Below are 18920 nucleotides of genomic sequence, written 5' to 3'. Positions count from 1 at the left end.
ATAACTTTAACTACAATGCAAAATGTCAAATCTTTGGTTAAAGTCAATAATGGACGCGATATTTGACGACAACCTTGAGCTCGACAAGGCTTTGTCGAGCAAATGAACGTGGCGAAAAAAGGAACTAACGCTGTCATCATACAAAAACGCCATTTTTGACAGTTCTCCTTTACCAGCTGCGCCCCGCCTACGTTCATTTAAAGCCTTGTCGGACCAGCTGTTATCTGTCAAATTCTGTGGTCAAAGTTAAAGTTAGCTTTAACTATAACCATAACTTTGACCATAACTGTAACTATAACCATGCCCATTTGCCTCAATTATATTTTAAAAACCACATAATATTTATAAATTATAATTTTTATTAGTTTTGATTAGTTTCAGTGGTGCTGTAAATAGTGTTATAATTTTTATTAGTTTTTACTGAATATAATAAAATAAAATATTTATTTAAGTATTTCCCGGCAACACTAAAAAAATAACTCATTTAAAAATGTCAGTTGCTCATTTTACCATCAGTTTCTCAAAATAAAAAGTGTTTTGACGTATTTACTACTCTTTTTTAGAACTTAAATGTAATTTTATAAAATTATTAAGCAAATTACTAATAGAAGAAATAAACTGCGAGGTAAGTATTTTAAATAGTAAACATTCTATAAAATTTTCAACGAATAACCTTTGTGTAGGGCTGCCATCCGTCCGGATTTCCCCGGATTTGTCCTAGTTTGAAGAGCGTCAGGCCGGGTTTTTGAATAGTGTCCGGCTGAAATCCGGACATTTTTGTTGTGAGAAATCCACACGGTTTCTTCTCTGATCAAAATCAAGTACGATTTTAAGGACTTGAGTAAATCAGATTTTTACAAATTTTTGTAGGAAAAAGAAGATGTTTTAGCAAAATTAGCAGGTCATAATATTGAATACTTTTTAAGAGGTGTCCGGGGAAATAACCACATTTCGGCCAGATGTCCGGTTTTTTTTTTTTTTGTTTGACCAGTGATACGGAGTATAAAATATAATTATATTCTGTGCCGGCGCGCGGCGCGGCGATGACAAGTTAGGTGAAGGCAGCCCTACCTAGTTTGTACAATCGTTCTGCAATGTATGAACTGCATACATGTTTGTCTACAGAATGTACATTTTGTTCTCATTTCTCGAGATGAAGTTTTTCATATTATTTACTGGTCCCAGATGTTTGCTTCAGTTTCAATTTTGTTGAAAGATGTGATTATTTGTTGAAGGTATTGAAGGAACAAAGTTTTACTTTATTTAAATTTAGTTTTTATTATTCGTAGTTTAAACTCTACTATTTTTTTTTACTATTTTTTTCTACCTCTAATATCGCATACATAATTATTATGTCGCAGTCGACTGGTTAACCCTTAAGTAACATCGTGGGGTACATTTTTACCCCACACTCATAAAAACTGCAATAATATTTTTTATATTGAAAACACATAATATTATTCCTTTTAAGTACGGTCTGCTAAGTATAGCACACAACTTAAATGGTAGTGGACTCGTAGTAGGCGAAAAGTCATCCGTTTTCGCTGTGCAAAAATGTACGCTGTGTAAGTTTTTACCCCACGGGACACGGTGTTCAATACGTACATGTAGTATGTTTGCTATCCTAAAAATGGGCCGGCTTCCATGGCCAATTGTAGAGTTATTTAGAAGACGCATCGTAGGACCGCAGACATCATGAAACTGACACTGAAACGGATAATTAAAAAGCTAGTGTGATTGAATGGTGTTGTTCAGTCAAAGGGCAGCTAGCCCTTTGACTGAACAACGCCATTTTGATTGAACGGCTATTCAAACCAGTTGGCTGCGACATTTATATCTTTTCAGACCGAAAAATACTCGAAATGCAATATGAAGACGGGACAAATATTTGCTGGGAGCAACGACGAGAACAAAGGCTGGACATACAACCTACCGTAGTGGATAAACATGGTATCTGATATATGATAATATGGTTATAGTGTAGGCTGTGCACAACAATAAGATCGCTGGCCGAAGTTGGAGGGGGTAGGCACAGTCATAGTAAAAGGAGGGGAAGTAATCTTCATACAAAGGCACCGTGCGCGGCTTGTATGTGTGCGCCATAGTATCAATGCGTCGCCACGTACGGCACACAACAAAATCTCGACGGTACCAGCCTAGTAAAACTGGCCGAGATTTTGTTGTGTGCCGTACGTGGCGACGCATTGATACTATGGCGCACACATACAAGCCGCGCGCGTTGCCTTTGTATGAAGATAACTTACTTCCCCTCTTTTTACTATGGCACAGTGCAGTCCTATTTTTGAGGATTACACCTACCGAGTAGAGTGGCCTAGAGACAGTGCCCTCGGCCGAGAACATCCATAATAAACATGCCGAGTGCTTGGCCGAGGACACTGTCTTGCCACTATTCGGTAGGTGTAATCAAGCCCTTAGGTCTCTTTGGTGCGGCGAAGAGTAAGTGAGCCAGATGTCTGTGCATACAAACGTTTTACTTGAACTATTTTGTATGATTATTTGATATATAAAAATAAGTCGGGTTTTCCTTCCTGACGCGGACGCTATAAAACCAGAAAGCACGAACCGATTTCCACGGTTTTGCATTCGTTGGAAAGGTCTCGGGCTCCTTGAGGTCTATTGAAAAAAAATCGGTAAAAACTTTAAGAGAATAGCAGGAAAACAGGGGATATTATTATATTGCAAAACAACGTTTGCCTGGACAGCTAGTTGTTATACTCGTATACAGTGTGTAACAAAAATAAGTGATAATACTTTAGGGTGTGTACGTGTTCCTTGTCGAGAGTTCACTGTGAAAGTAGCAGCGCTGAAAGACCAAAATTTTTTTTCACATTTGTATGGGCAAGGGCCCAAGCGTCGCGAGTTTCCCCATACAAAAGTGAAAAAAAATTTTGGTCTTTCAGCGCTGCTACTTTCACCGTGAACTCTCTACAAGGAACACGTACACACCCTAAATTTTTGTTACACTCTGTATAACAATTAGCGTCTATATTTATACAGAGTATTGGTTTACTCATAATAGTTTTGGTGAATTTTCATTCCGACATTTACTCCATGTCTGTATCTATTTGGTAAATGGAGAGTCCTATTACACGGCCTCACGCAACCATCCGCTCAAGCTGGGATTGGTAAATTAATCTGGGAGAGAATTTATCGTATGTTAACCGAAGTTGTTTGTTGCTTTGGCAAAATTTTCTTTGGAAACTGCTGAAAATATTGAAAATATTGCCCGCAACTTCGTTGAGCCAAAATGCGTCCGAGAACTGTAACTTTCCTAGTTTTTTCTCGGGACTCGGTCTCTAATGCTTAATTTAATTAAAATCAGTTCAGTAGTACTAAGCGTAAAAAAATATTAAATTGAGGTATGAAGATTTCTTAAGTTTACGCGAAAAAGTACTTTTCAAATTATTCTTGAATGTAATAAGTCCCGACTCTTGTCATAATATTATCCCGAGAAAAAAATAAAAATATTTGATTAGAGTCTGAAATAAAATATGTTTTACAGTGACTTGCGATGAGACCAGAACTCCACGAGTTCGTCATACCTCTACCACCAACATCGTCTGTGCACCACCGACTGTCAGTTTTGTGAACTTTGAAATCGGGAAGTCGTACACGGTAAGTAATAAGCATATGTGATGACGACCTCTGTGGCTCAGTGGTGAGCGCGTTGGTAGCTCAAGCCGGGGGTCGCGGGTTCGAATCCCGCCGACGGAACAAAAAGTTTTCAATGTTCCCGGGTCTGGATGTGTATTAAATATGTGTATGACATAATAAAAATCTTAAATATATGTATAGTATAAAAGTATTAAATATATTTCCGTTGTCTGGTACCTGTAACACAAGTCCTTTAGGTACTTAGCACGGGGCCAGACTGACGTGGTGTGAAGCGTCCATAGATATTATTATTATTATTATTATATTGCAATGTCTATGCAACATGTGGTTCTTCTTGTGTAACAACATAGTAAATAAAGTAACATTCGATCTATTTCAAAATTAAGATTCGTTCTAATGTAGCACCTCCATCGTGGGTATGGCAGACACAATAGATTTTCAATTTTCATGCGGCAGCCGGCTGCCGCTTGATGATTGATGAGTTAAGCTTAAGACAACTTTTAAGTTTAGTTTTTGCGTAAATGCTTTTTCAGTTTCAGAGATCGGCTAACGCGTTTAACGTAAGCGTAGAAGTAGCAAACATCCATCAGACTTCTTATAAACTTTCGCGTTTATAAAAGTTGTTGGATATAATATTTTCTCCTTGTCACCCCATGTCAAATCGTCTTTCCCGTAAACAAGTTATCAAAAAAGTAGACAACTGAAAACCCTAATTATTGTTTCATAAAAAAATAAAACTTTCGTTTCAATATAGAGGTAAATACTGTAATATTCTTATCCATAATAGAAACGCCTTCGCATCACCAACAAGTCACCCTCAGAACTTCGCGTCTCCGTCAAGCCCCCGTCCTCCAACCTGCTCCAAGTTGAGTTGTGCTCCAAGCTGGTCATCCTGTCTGGCGGTGATGCTATCGTAAGGATCCACTTCAGGCCCATTACTCCATTGAAGATAGAAGATAAGGTGGTGATAAGGACTGAAGGACAGGATCTGAAGATACCGATATTGTGTTATATTAAGCATCCAGTCTTAAACGGTAATATCTCAAGATGCATGTAAAAAGTACCTTATTTTAATTTTTAACTTCTTCTTCGCTCTGGCATAAATATATGGCTATCGCTTTTATTGGAAGGGATCTATAAAGCTGCGCGTCCACTGCATCGGAATCGGAGCGTACGGAGCGTCGTCATTTACGAAATGCCGATGGGGTGCGTCCACTGCATTCGGATTCCGCATCGGCAATTTAGTTATTAATGTATATAATATGAAATGTGTGCGTTAACTCTTTGGAGTTCAGGTTGGATTTGCTATGTTCAGTTTTGATACTTTGTTTCGATGCGCTTTGACTCTGCACTAAATATATAAATTGACCCATAGACGACGAGACGAGACGTAGACGAGTACCATACAAATCAATACAAAGCAACAAATCCGTACGCTCCGTACGCTCCGATTCCGATCCAGTGCACGCGTAGCTTAAGCAAGCTTTCCCACCTCATGACTGTGATAAGTTTAACTAAAATTTTCAATATTTATAATTTGTTTATTATTATGTGCTGTTTGACCATTAAATAAATCACTTGCTTCTTCTTTAGAAACAACAATATTTTGTGCAACTAGTTATAATACAAGTTTATACTACAATGTATATTAAAATCTCCTTTGCATTCATCAAATTCTCTTAATTTTTAGTGATCGTCAATGACAGTATTGCTAGATGCGAGAACAATACGATCTACATCGGAGCTACACTCGTCAGCAACACTCTGCGAGTCCCTATCACTTTCCACTCTGATAGTCGTGCTAAGTTTATCATTATCTCGGATAAATGCTGGTCTGACTTCACCTCCGACGACAATGGCTTGAATAAAGCAATATTACAGGCCGAGGTAATATAATATGATTTAATTCTATAACTTTGCAATATTATGAATTCGGCTTTATAATTGGACTTTCTAATTGATAACGCGCTCTCGCGCTTAAGCGCGATCTGCGCTTAAGCGCGAACTAACTGCGGGGCTAAATAGTCGCTTTGAAGAATCATCCCCCGTGCGAGTTTCTTACGCCGGTTTTTCTCGCCGGGATAGTTCCCGAACCGGTGGTAGGCACATTAGCATCAACGTTCTGAAAGTATTTGTTACAAATGTATTCGGAAATAAAACAATTTTTATTTATTTTTATTATATTATGAATCATAATATGATTCATTTTTCTAAAATCGCAAAATGCAACAATGCTTGCAATTCATTTCAGTATTTTTGTACTGATTTGACATTTGTCAGTTTGACAGTTTTGACAATTCATTTGCTGAATTGATTGAGAGGAATTGCTAAATGTGACCATTTTAGCGCCGCTGCAGTTTTATCATTAAACTTTTCACAAACACCTTTGTTATAGTCAAAATTTTTGTTGTAATTATTGATTTCTATCTATCCATATCTTTATTTTTTTCATCATTTTCGCCTTTTTCTTTATCAATATTTTTATCACTATCATCAGTCTCATTACACACGAATTTTTCAGGTATCAAAAGACAAGAGCGGCAACTCCATAGCATCTTCCGACTGTTTCACCATATCCCCCTCCTGCTACGCCAATGGTACGGTCCCGGCTGCGGTGGTTTGCTGTCCCTTTACTGTCGGGTTCCATACCACGCTGTTCCGGATCGTGTCTTCTACTGCTATCGTACGATCACTGCGGTTCTTTGCTGATGCTGTGGTGTACGAGCCCCATCATATACGATTGAAGGCGAGAACTCTAAATGACAAGCCCATCATTTACATAGCGGTCGTTAGTGATTAGTGGTAGTTTTTGTCTGTCAAATGATTTTTCAGACTGCAAGACTAAACACATAGAGATATTGTTTCTGATATCTGTGACTAAACAGTAAATAATGTTTATTTACGTTTAGAGATGTTCTTTGCGCCAAAATTTAACTATCGCGCGGAAACCGTTGTTTTTTCGCTTCCCTTATCTTATTTTATTCTCGGGACATTTTGCCATAACGATATAACAAACAGACATGACATATAGACTTTCACATTTACAATATTAGTATTGATAGTCCTCGGAACATTTGAAATCGGATAATCTACCGGCGTTAATACGACTCAGTATTGCTCCGCAATTAAAAATAAATTTGAAGTACAAAAAGTGACTTGTTTGTGAAAAAAATTTAACCAGGCGAAGACAACAGTGTGTGCCAACTGGGTTGCAAATTATATGTGAGTTTAAGACAATATTTATATCGCAAAAGGGACTTATTCAACTAAATAATTTAATTATCTACCCTACATATCATTATTTTTTTACCAACATTCGAGCGCCTGGCAAAAATATATAGCAAAACCCAAACTTAAAACTGTGGATAAAAAGCAGAGTGCCTTTATTAATGAGAAAACGCCTGTGAAAATTATAAAGCAAGCTCTTTTATGCGTGAATCACAAAAATTATACACCACCAACGGGGAGTAAATCGCATTTGGAAAATAGCTGAGCTAAGAAGCAACGCCCGCGCCAGCTGCAACAGCGTCTTATTAGTCAGATACTACTGGCTTTATCTGCAGGAAGCTGCGGTTTTTGGGCACGTCCACCGCCACAATACCAGCGAGAAACCACCGCATCCACCAAATTAGGTTAAAACTACGGTACACGTTGTAAATAAGCCTAGACCTGCAGTAGCCTCCTATTGGAGCTATTTCTTAGATTGCAATTAAAGACGAACTGCACTATTTTTAGTGTAGTCGATAGTGGTATATTTATATAAGTTTTGTTAGCGCCTAGGGACTCTTAGACACACTACAATATATCTATCGTAGCTAGTTTAGGTCACTAAAAAGTCACCAATGGTCATTTATCCTCGTTTCGAGGGCACATCTTTAACCATCTCCCCTAGCATTGAGATACTTGGCGTCAACATATCGAGCGAAGTCCAGTTCCGATATCATCTTGAGGGTAAGGCCAAATTAACCTCGAAGAAGCTTGGTGTTCTTAACAGAGCGAGACAGTACTTCAGTCCGGACCAACGCCTACAACTCTACAAGGCGCAGGTTCTTTTTTTTTTTTTTTTTTTTTTTATTATAAAATTGTGGCCGTCTATGAACTGTTCGTCCATATCCTTTTTTTGTTATTTTATTATTTAGATTTTTCGCACCAAGGATAATTGAAATAATATTATGAATTTTAATTAATTGTGGTCCATCACGCCATGGACACTTTTTTTTTTTTTTTTTAACATAAGTAATCTATATTTATATATATACTTAGTAGAATAGACTATAATATATTATACATATAATAAATAAATATATATTTATTGTTTTATAAATTACTAATAATAATAATATGTTTTGAACGGTGAGGTCCCAGTCGGTGTGGCGGCCAGTAGGTCCGACATTTTCCGATTTCCTTAGATTTTATGCTGCTCCACCCTTTGCCTTTAGATGTTGTGACATTGGCTTGGTGGAGAGGGGTCACTCAAGCTGGGTGGAGTTTCTAGGGTGTTAAAAAGATATCGTTCTGTGTCGAATCTACCCGCCATGTGGCTTAGGACTTTATCGTTCCTGTCTTTTATAGCCATTTTTATGTTATAATCTCTTATGTGTTCGGTTGACACCTCCGTGGCTCTTTTTATGAAGCTTGCCACAGCGTCTCCATCAGTGTCAGTGTAATAGACACAGGTGTTAGTGTGCCGGGATATGGCTACAACTGCATGAGGAACGCTGTCATGGATTGCCAGCTTTCGGGACTTGGTCTGTATGATGATCACCGAGGGACTCGTTAATCCCTGAGCTTCATGGATTGTGAGGACGCGAGAGTCCGTTCCCGATCCATAGCCTGTATTAGTGAGGGCTGCTTTCTCCTCTTGTGTGTGGACAAGATACAGGGTATTTAGATTGGTTTTAGGTATTCTCGCTCCTGTATACTTCATTAGCATTAGGGACCGTACAATTTCCTTCGATGAATAGATGTTATTATAGACCATGCTTAAGGCGTATGCCACATCCATAGGGCTCCTGTGTGTGCAAGACAAATCCTGGGTGATGCTGGTTACCAGGTTTGGACGAGTGTAATTAAGTTTAAAGAGGTTTTCACGCTCTATAAACGGGAGTTGGTTAAAATCTCCAATGAGGATGACATCGTTGGCGCCTGTTAACTGATTCGCCATGACGATTGAGCCGAAATGGTTCATGAGGGCCTCGTCAACTATCAACCTTTTGTAGGTTTCTTTTGTCCCATTTACCAGCAAAGAGGCCATGGTACGAACTTTATCTTTAACTTTGTTGCCAGTTCGTAGCGATAGCCTTTGCTTTAGATCCTCGGCTGCTTCGATTGTCGTTGTTATTATAACGTCTGTTTCCTCATTGAAGTTATTAATGATCCAAGTTGTCTTCCCACATCCAGGAACTCCATTGACCCACGAGTAGTTGATAGGTTTCGCGAATATATCCCAGTCCATGCTGGATTCGGGGGGGACTTCTGCCATTTCTAGTATCCTGTCTTCCAGCATTATTCTGGTACATTCCGCTATTACCACTATTGGATCCTCAGATTTTGTGATAAATTTGAGAGTTCCCGTGCGTTTTGTCTCATCCTCGTCCAGAACCACGAATCCGCAGTCGGCACTTAACGCCGCCATATACTGCCCTGTCATCGCCCCGGCAATTATTGTGGAGGTGACATTGTCGTATATGGCAGCTTTTGCATCCTCGAGTCTCACTTCTAACAGCTTTTGATTTTTCCGCTGATAGGCCTGCATGATCTTATTGCAGGTCAAGAGCTTTATGGTCTTATTTGCTCTTATTATCGCCTGGAACTCGAGGAAGGCATTTATTATATGATCTTCGGGGTTCTGGGCCAGTCTGAGTTTTGGCGGGAGCACTTGCCCGAGATCGGCCCTATATCTTTTGTTTTTATTTGCCGGTGTTTGTGTAGATGGTTCCCTCAAAAAAGCCTCCATTGCTAAAGCCTGCCGATTTGTTTGTGACGAAGCCTTGATCCGAGAAAGGGTGTTTTTATCCTCGATCATTCTTTCACGATGAAGTACTTTTTTGATGGAGCCCACAAACGCTTTTAATTTGGCCGTAGAGTTTGGAGACTTCTTAATTTCATTTTTATTTCTCTCTTTCTCAGAAGGCGCAGGTTCGGCCTCATATGGAATATTGTTCTCATCTCTGGGCAGGGGCGCCAAAATACCAACTGCTCCCTATGGATCGTACCCAACGAAGGGCTGCTCGAATTGTTGACTGCCATAGTGTTTCAAACAGCTTGGACCCCCTGGAATTACGCCGAGATGTAGCTTCACTCTGCATCCTCTATCGGTTGTATCACGGGGAGTGCTCTGAGGAATTGTTCGGAATCATACCACCTGCAACTTTTCGCTATCGTCCCACGCGAAAAACATATCATCCTCATCACCTTGATGAGTGGCAGTCTTCCACAGTGCGTTTTTCGCGTAACTTTCTGCCGCGCACTGTAAAGCTCTGGAATGAACTGTCACCAGCAGTATATCCGGACCGATACGACCTGCAAACCTTCAAGAAAAGAGCGTATTCCCTCTTAAAAGGCCGGCAACACACCTGCAGCTCTTCTGATGTTGCGAGTGTCCTTGGGCGACGGTAGTTGCTTACCATCAGGTGACCCGTTTGCTCCCTTATTTAATAAAAAAAAAATTAAAAAAAAAAAGAAAGTTAACCCCCTATTGGGGAAACTGTTAGTTTAGGAGTTTTAATTGACATTTTACTATTTGACAATATTTTAATTGATATTTTAATTTATTTTATTGACATTTACCCTTTTATTTTAATTGAATATTATTTTGCAACTGTATATTTATTGCGTTTAATTTTAATTTATAACATTTGACATTTCTTTTAATTATTTTCAAATTGCCTTGACCAATCCCCCGGTTAAAATGATACGCACTCCCCAAAACCGAGCCAGCGACACCTTTATAGTATCATCAACGAATAGGAACGAGGCCGAGGTGGGCGCAGCCCTGTCGCAGCCGATAAGGCCCTCCGCTGCGCGGAATAGTATTGACGAATTGGAAGCTATAGCTATAAGCAATGTTACACCTCCTAAAAAAGGAAAACAAAATCTGGAACCATCAGCACCTAAAAAACAAGTAAAAATGTTAAAATTGTAGAAAAACTTTGAGCCCCATTGCCGCAAACAAACCTTGGACAAGAGAAGGTAGAACCTGTCTAGAGCGAGCAAAATGTTGTATAAACAGCTCCAAAACCTTTAAGATAGAACTTAAAGAAGCAGCCTTCGCCGCTATAGACAGGCTCTACCAAATAATAAAAGAACTAGAGGTTGAACTCGCCAGTGTTAGAGCCGGGAGTAATGGAGGGCCGGGGAAGGTCCTTATACATCCCCCCCGGCCATCCGATGCAATCTCGAACACTGAAGAAAACGCGCTGATGAGGAACCTAGAAGAAAACAACAGATTATAATAAAAAAATGGGGAACAGCTAACAAGCTTAACTTCGCACCACAAAATACTTGTGCATTGTTGTCTACTAGACGACTTAAATACGACACACCGCGCTTGAGAATGGGGAGTGTGGAAATCAAGTTCTACAATGAGATAAATATTCTGGGCCTTATCATTGACAAAAGCTTGACGTTTAACGCCCACGTAAGCAGCGTTTGCCAAAAGGCAATCACGCGCTACAAGCAGCTTGCCAAGGCCGCTAGAGTAGGTTGGGGGCTTAACCCCCAAGTAGTTAAGATTATTTATACGGCGGTCATAGAAACAACTAGGTATTTTGTATGCATCGGCAGCGTGGGCATCCAGCGTGGAAAAGATGGGGGTCCAAAAAAGGCTCAACTACGTTCAACAGGGTTTTGCACTGAAGATCTGCAAAACATACTCGTATCGGACCGTCTCCCTGAACTCTGCGCTGCTGTTGGCTGGGATACTCCCTCTTGATCTCAGAATACTCGAAGCATCGAGACTTTATGAGATCAAGAAGGGGTGTCATACCCGGCAGTGAGGGACAGGGAGGTGGAACGAATGGCTTCTGCGATTGAGGACCCACAACCGGCAGAACAGGTAGAGCTGAGGTTCGGGATGGTAGATGAGGACTCGTTTGCTGATGTGGTTAGCAGCCACATCCATAGGATCTATACGGATGGCAGCAAGATTGAGGGTCGAGTCTTAGCCGCACTCTCCGTATGGAAGGGTGAAGGCGAGACTAAGGCCGTCAAGCTTGCTTTGTCACCGTATTGCACCGTCTACCAAGCAGAACTTCTACCGCTCCAAAGAGCAGTAAGTATAGCCTGCAAGAGTGGAATGGCGAAGGTCGGTATCCTTAGCGATTCCAGATCGGCTCTCCAGGCTGTCACCCTTAGTTCCCCTCATCCCCTGGCAGTGCAAACAAGGGCGGCCCTCCGAAAAGCTGCCTTGCAGAGGCGGGAGGTCTCCCTGTTTTGGATTAAGGCGCACGCAGGGTTAAGAGGGAATGAGAGGGTTGACGAACTAGCCAAGGAGGCCGCGCTGGGATTGAGAAGGAAACCTGACTATGATCTGTGTCCTGTTTCGTTCGTCAAGCGTATCTTGAGAGAGGATACGATTGAGGAATGGGACAGGAGATACGAAGTAGGTGGGACAGCCGGAGTCACGAAGCTCTTTTTCCCAAGCGCTGCTGCTGCATACAAGATAGTCAAAAAGATAGACATCACACACCACACCACACAGATTCTGACTGGACACGGCGGATTCGCCTTCTACTTGTACAGATTCAAGTTGAAGGAAGATTCGTCGTGCCTGTGTCAGCCAGGAGTTGAGGAGACGGTTCCTCACCTGTTATTCGAGTGTCCAATTTTTGCTAGCAATAGATATGATATTGAGCAAAGATTGGGCACATCGGTGACGGGTGAGAATCTGCCTGGCATCCTGGGGGGGGGAAAAGAGGGATTTGTTTCTCTCTTTTTGCAAGAGAATAGTGTGTGATACTAATAAGAGAAATTCGAGTATGTTATTGTGATTCTTAAGCCGTGATAATAGGGTAGTTAAATGTTGTGCTGTATTTTTATTGTTTTTAATTTTGACATTTATAATTATTTTAATGAAAATGCTATTTATTTGAATTGTTAATCATTAATCGTTAGTTTAATTGGAATAATTTTATAAGTTTTATATTTGAATGTAATGTATTTAATATTTAATGTAAACAATAAACCCTGACACCGTTAGGGGGATGAGAAATTAAAAAAAAAAAACATATGAAATCGTCACAAACTCCGGTCTTGTATTTTGTATCTCTCCAGCTATTTTTATTATAGACCTAAGTTCTAAAATAACCTGTGTCATTTTAGGCTGATGAAAGAGACTATGACATACTGACCGGTGTTGAGGATCCGGCCTGCCAGTACTACGTCCACATTGGGAGAACTGCCCCGAGAGGAGAGCTGATAAAGACCATCACCCTGGAGAATGCCAGGTTGGAAATAATCGCTTTATTGAGCCTTGGAAACTAGAACATGACATGTAGATGACTATTTGGCAGTTTGTTGTTCCAAACAGGATGAAACACAACGTGGCGCGTTGAAGCAATGCATTTATAGCTGTTATAATATGACTTATTCAAAATTAGAACAGGCAGCCCAAAGAGCTGGCGGCTGTATCTTCTTGTGTAGTTGGTATAAAATGTATCAGTTTTAACTTTTGAGTGATCTTAATGCATCGACACTGATCCTCAGGAGTTGTTTTGTTAAACAATAGACGCTGCCCGCAACTTTATCCCGCTAAATTTCGTTCATCACGTTGGAACCGTACATTTTTCCGGAAAAAAAAATTCTATGTCATTTCCCGAGACTCAAAATATCGCCATACCCCTTAACATTGGTTCTGAGGTACGTGAAGAGATAACAGACAGACAGGCAGACAGATATTCGCATTTTTAATAATAGTATGGATTGTAAACTAGTGAACGACTTAGCAGCAACTTGTCGTTCATGTAGCGGCATTAAATTGACAAACTTACGTAGCATGTTGTAATTTCAAGGACTTTCTGCAAGTTGATAGGATGAGTAGATGTAGTATGAGAAGACCTTATATAGTTGATAATTGCTTTATGAAGGTTCAAAGTCATGAACTCTCATTATTCTAATCACAATCACCCAGGCAGGCAGGTATATATTTACGTACCGTAGTCCGTAGACCGTACTTATTATTTGATGGTTAAGGCTTAAGACTTTATTGAGATATATTATTATAGTTACTGTTGGCTTCCAAAAGGGACATCATATTATTATGCTTGAAATTACGTGGGAGAGCCATGCTTCGGCACGAATGGGCCGGCTGGACCGGATAAATACCACGTTCTCACAGAAAACCAGCGTGAAACAGCGCTTGCGCTGTGTTTCGCCGAGTGAGTGAGTTTACCGGAGGCCCAATTCCCTACCCTATTCCCTTTCCTACCCTCCCCTATCCCCTTCCCTACCTTCTCCTATTACCCTATTCCCTCTTAAAAGGCCGGCAACGCACATGCAGCTTTTCTGATGCTGCGAGTGTCCATGGGCGACGGAAGTTGCTTTCCATCAGGTGACCCGTTTGCTCGTTTGCCCTCTTATTTCATTAAAAAAAAAATTATTGGTAGAATTTCTGTTATCATTGCGAGGGAGAAGCAATTAATAAGAACCTAAATATTTAGTTTTCATCGCGGAAAAACTCACGGCAACCACACGATTTACTTTACCCAAATATTTTCCAGTCCAGTACCCTACAAGTACTACTGGAGAGCTCGTCCGTGGAGCAACTGCGGGTGTCCGTTCGACGGCAGCTCGGACAACGACACGTCTTGTTGCTGCGAGAAGCCGGATGTTACGGTAAGTGGTCACTGTAGATTAAGTAAGACGTCTAAACTACTTAAAACTCTAAAATTGGATGACGATTTAAATACAATAGATATCGCTTATATTATTTCGATGATAGACATTTGAAAGACTGAGGGTGGGTTGCAACTTGCACCACAAGCTTCGTTAGTTACAGTTAGCAATAACTATAATAATAACCGCAGAACTTGACAAATGTCCAAGTGACATATTTTGTGAAAGTTAATGGGGATGAGAGATTAAAAAAATGAATTATCCGTACAAATTGACAGGAAAAAATAATTTATTACGACTACACCGTGAGTTTTACGTCAAATTTAACATTAACATTCCTCCAAGAGCGGTGCCGTCGTGTGGCGGCCGTGATGCAGCGGTGAATGACGTCACTAAAACCGTTGTCTATGTGGGCGGTATGGCGCGGTTCCCTAGAGAACGGTGTCAATTACCGTTCTCTAGGAAACCGCGCCATATTGCTTGCATGGACAACGTTCTAGTGACGTCATTCACCGCTGTATTACGGCCGCTGCTTGACGGCGCCGCTTTTGGAGGAAACCAGAGCTTTACCAAGCGAAATTGAGCCGTTTCATTCTTAAATTTAATTTGGAATTTAACCAGAGATTTTACAGTTCATTTGACATTTTGTTATGGTTAAAGTTAAAGTAAGTTGGTGCAGCCGTGGTGCACCCCACTTTAAGTTTAATACGAGAATTAGGTTGCTGTGTTCAAAGGGTAAAATTATTTTTCATAAATTTTTACGTAGCAAGATAAAATGCTACACAATTTCTATTTAGACGTAACATTGTTATTTGTTAGTCTAGTTTTCAAAATTATATTCAAAATGAAAGAGAAGAATATAAACCTGTGTAACAAAAGAATTATAATTAAGATAATGGAAGAGTGAAAATGAATTTGGGGGTAAGACCGCAGTGAATAATTTCATTTGTTGGCTTCATCAAACGTAAGCTATAATTTACATTGCGGCCTGCGAAAACATAATATTATCTAGGGGCCCAATTCTCATACCTACAATACGAATTATATTTTATCAAACATTTTGGATTATTAGTATTCTGACTGATTTTCTTTATAACGACTTCCAAAAAACGAGGAGGTTATATATTCGGCTGTGGATATATTTTTTTTTATTTTATTTTTGTATGTTCAACCACTACTCCGCCGTTTCTGAACCGATTTTTCAAAATTTTTGTTTCGTTATAATAGGTTTCACTCCAATTTGATCCCATTTTCACAAAAGTGATCTGATGATGGGGTCCATGAGTAATCGAGGGAACTCTTCAAAATTTATATGGAAACATATGGTGATTTTGGTTTTATGAGAAGCATCCTAGCATATGCTACCAAAACGCAAGATTTTGCACCAAAGTATACTATTGTTCCGAAGATACTAAGAGAACTCCGGATTCCTTATAGATGCAAGTTTGGGGGTTTAGGCGTTGTTTTAAGAACTGAAAGCATATGCTACTATGCAAATTACATTCATTATCGTCATCATCATCATCACTACCATGTCAGGGTCACCAATGTCACAACTCACATGGTTGTATATGGATACAATATACACACAACACCATAAAATATCATCAGTCATCACGTTATGTCCTTATTTATTTGGTACATTTCAAAGCGATTTTAATACAAAAAATATACTTAATGTTGTTACATAATACATATTTTAATATTTCAAGTACCACAAAATTGAACATAAGTAACTAATTCAACCTTTACTTCAGAGCGTAAGCCACACATTTGGGTCGGACTGAAGGAAACGGGGCACTATGGAAAAAATACTCAGAAAAAATTGTCGTCAAAATTTTAACCTCATATAACCACCCTTTTTGAATATACCAATCGATAGGAAAGTTTATCTGAGCGTTTTTGCTCCCCTTGGCGCCCCCAAGGGGAGCAAAAATGCTCAGATAAACTTTTCTCAAAAATCAACCCCTGTCGAATGACAGGCCGAAATGTGACCCTTGTAAGTATGGCGAAAATACTTTAAAAAATTTGGCTAAGGTTTAGGAACCTACGTCAATTAAATGTTGGTGACATGGGTTAAGGAGGATTGTTTTGGGTGAGAAAAACTCCTACTTACCGTATCCACCGCCAGTAAACTCTCCGTTTAGAAAAAAATCGCATTTGAGATTTTCGTAATCTTCAGATAAGATCATATTCTGTTTTCTGATGTTTACGAAGTATTTTTAAGGCATCTCAAGGCTGTGATGAGTGGGTCTTACTTAACTACTCAGCCACGGATACCGAAGGGGGGGACGGGGGGGCGCAGCCCCCCGCCAAAACAAAAACAAACACAATCTAGAAAGTCCAAAAGTAGGTAAGGTTAGGTTGGAACTTAGACCACAACACCCAGATATAGCGGGGCTATATCTGGGTGTTTTGGTCACCCGCGTAGCGGGGCTCCGTCGACTTTCTTTTGTAGTAGTTTGTCAAATAAATTGGGGTAGGTTTGTAAACATTTACCAAGATTAAGATAATATTAAGGGGTTGAAGTATTTTCTTACGCGATGGTTAGTAGGTAACTAAAAAGAGTGAAATTATTATTTTTAACAAAAAATTAAAACCGACTTCCAAGGTAAAAACAATAATAACATCCTTATAATATGAACTAAAAAGTATTAAATAATTTTTCCTATCTAATAGTGCCTTTTTCTGAATTCGGCTAAACCTCAACTATTTCTGTACTTAATCTTCATAATTTTGAAGTCGGTGCCAGTTCCAAAAGTTTCAAATATTCTGTCAGAGAACTAAAGATTCAGCTATCCGGTACCGACTTCAAAATGATGAAGATTGAGTACAGAAATAGTCGAGGTTTAGCCGAATTCGGAAAAAGGCACTATTAGATAGGAAAAATTATTATTTAATACTTTTTAGTTCATATTATAAGGATGTTATTATAGTTTTTACCTTGGAAGTCGGTTTTAATTTTTTGTTAAAAATAATAATTACAAGACAAAATGTCATGAGTCATGACCTCACGGACTGATGGGTTGAGGCTATTTAAACTTTATAATATGCTTATATTATAAACTTATACTACTAAATATATACTAAAACTGTAACATAATATTACGGTCGTTTATTCTAGTTATATATCTAAGTCTAAAGCCAAGTAGGTACTAGACGTCTGAATAGGCTTTGTTCTGTAAAGGATGAGCAGTAGAGGAAGGTCTAGAGCTCTTGAAAGGATTGAAATTGAATCAAAGGAGTTGCCTTGTGAATTTTGACTTGAAAGCTTATTTCAAACATTTCCATGTATTATGACTTTACTTTAGCTAGCATCAATCATCATCATAAAATTAATGATAGGTTTTAAAATATTAGCAAAATAGTTTTATTTCATTTACATTGGCACTTGGCACTTGGCATTGGCATTTACGTTGGTTACTTTGGCATTTATTTGGAGTCATTAGATGTTAATGAAAAAATACTGCTGATGATACCTTTTTTGCGGTATTTGGTTCTCTTGTTTGCAATTAACGAGCTATGTCCACACTATGCGCTTTCGTCTTCAATTTTCGTCTTTTTTCATATTGGCGCATTCAATAATTGAATGCGTCAAGGAACGCAACGCCAATATTGTAATTTTTTAAGTTTTGGATACGGTCAGAGGGCATGCGTCGCGGGTATGCCTCACGTTCGCTGTTGACTGCGCTATAACGCATGCCTTTGACGAACAGAAAAAGGCACAGTGTGGACAAAGCTATTATGATTACGGTTTGTCGTCATACTGACCCAGAAAGGAAATGTTCATGAGTTTTCATTCGGCGTGCTTCATAATGACGCGCTACTCTCTTGCAGACTGATCCTAAAAGAATTTTCTAATTTATAAGCAACAGAACATCATGTTATGCATAGCAGAGGTATCTTATCGTTCGTCTTGGTAATACGTGCGGCGTTGAGCTTCAGTGCAGTCGGGCTTTTGTTTTGTAAAGTTGCGAAAATATTGCACTTATTAAATTTCTTTCAGTCAAGCCCGCCTGCCCAGTCCGTTTACCCGAAGCCTTCAAGAGGGGTACTCCCTCCTGGGTCCAGTATATCAGTGGAAATTCGCCTCTACTGCGCGGGACAGACCCTGGGCGTCCAACGATCTGTGCTAATGTTAGTTTTGATCTCGATATACTTTAATAATTATTATTTTACAGTTTTATCCGACAATGTCTCAGAAAGTGTCAGGTTATTTCACCTCCATATCTACGATTAAGTTCAATGTCTCCTGCAGTAGGTTGGCCTTAAAGTTATATTACAAATAGTTGTTTTTTAGGTTGATTTTGACGGAGGTTCCTGTTGAAAGTGTATCGTCAGATGTTGACGTTCTGAAGAAGGATTATATTGATGAAGAAACTGTACCGAGTCTGGCAAAGGTTAGAACTTTTTTATTTTAAGAATTAAAATGTCTGGTGATTATAAATTTC

At 39.4% G+C, this 18920-nt stretch overlaps 1 protein-coding gene across 1 annotated transcript in view; it reads left to right on the top strand.

The window, feature by feature from the left end:
- The first annotated feature begins 598 nt into the window (after positions 1 to 598).
- Positions 599 to 18920, top strand: part of LOC121733183 — a 67357-nt gene continuing 49035 nt past the window's right edge. The window contains exons 1-10 of the mRNA XM_042123354.1: positions 599 to 625; positions 1846 to 1950; positions 3524 to 3636; positions 4424 to 4670; positions 5327 to 5523; positions 6158 to 6382; positions 12958 to 13082; positions 14355 to 14469; positions 18476 to 18606; positions 18770 to 18869. Of these exons, the coding sequence (XP_041979288.1) occupies positions 1863 to 1950; positions 3524 to 3636; positions 4424 to 4670; positions 5327 to 5523; positions 6158 to 6382; positions 12958 to 13082; positions 14355 to 14469; positions 18476 to 18606; positions 18770 to 18869 (1341 nt within the window). The 5' untranslated portion in view covers positions 599 to 625; positions 1846 to 1862. The remainder of the gene's footprint in view (positions 626 to 1845; positions 1951 to 3523; positions 3637 to 4423; positions 4671 to 5326; positions 5524 to 6157; positions 6383 to 12957; positions 13083 to 14354; positions 14470 to 18475; positions 18607 to 18769; positions 18870 to 18920) is intronic.

This window comes from Aricia agestis, chromosome 13 (genome assembly GCF_905147365.1).
Source record: "Aricia agestis chromosome 13, ilAriAges1.1, whole genome shotgun sequence".
NCBI lineage: Eukaryota > Metazoa > Arthropoda > Insecta > Lepidoptera > Lycaenidae > Aricia > Aricia agestis.
Note: the sequence above shows the minus strand (reverse complement) of the source record. Positions and strands in the feature narration are given on the sequence as shown.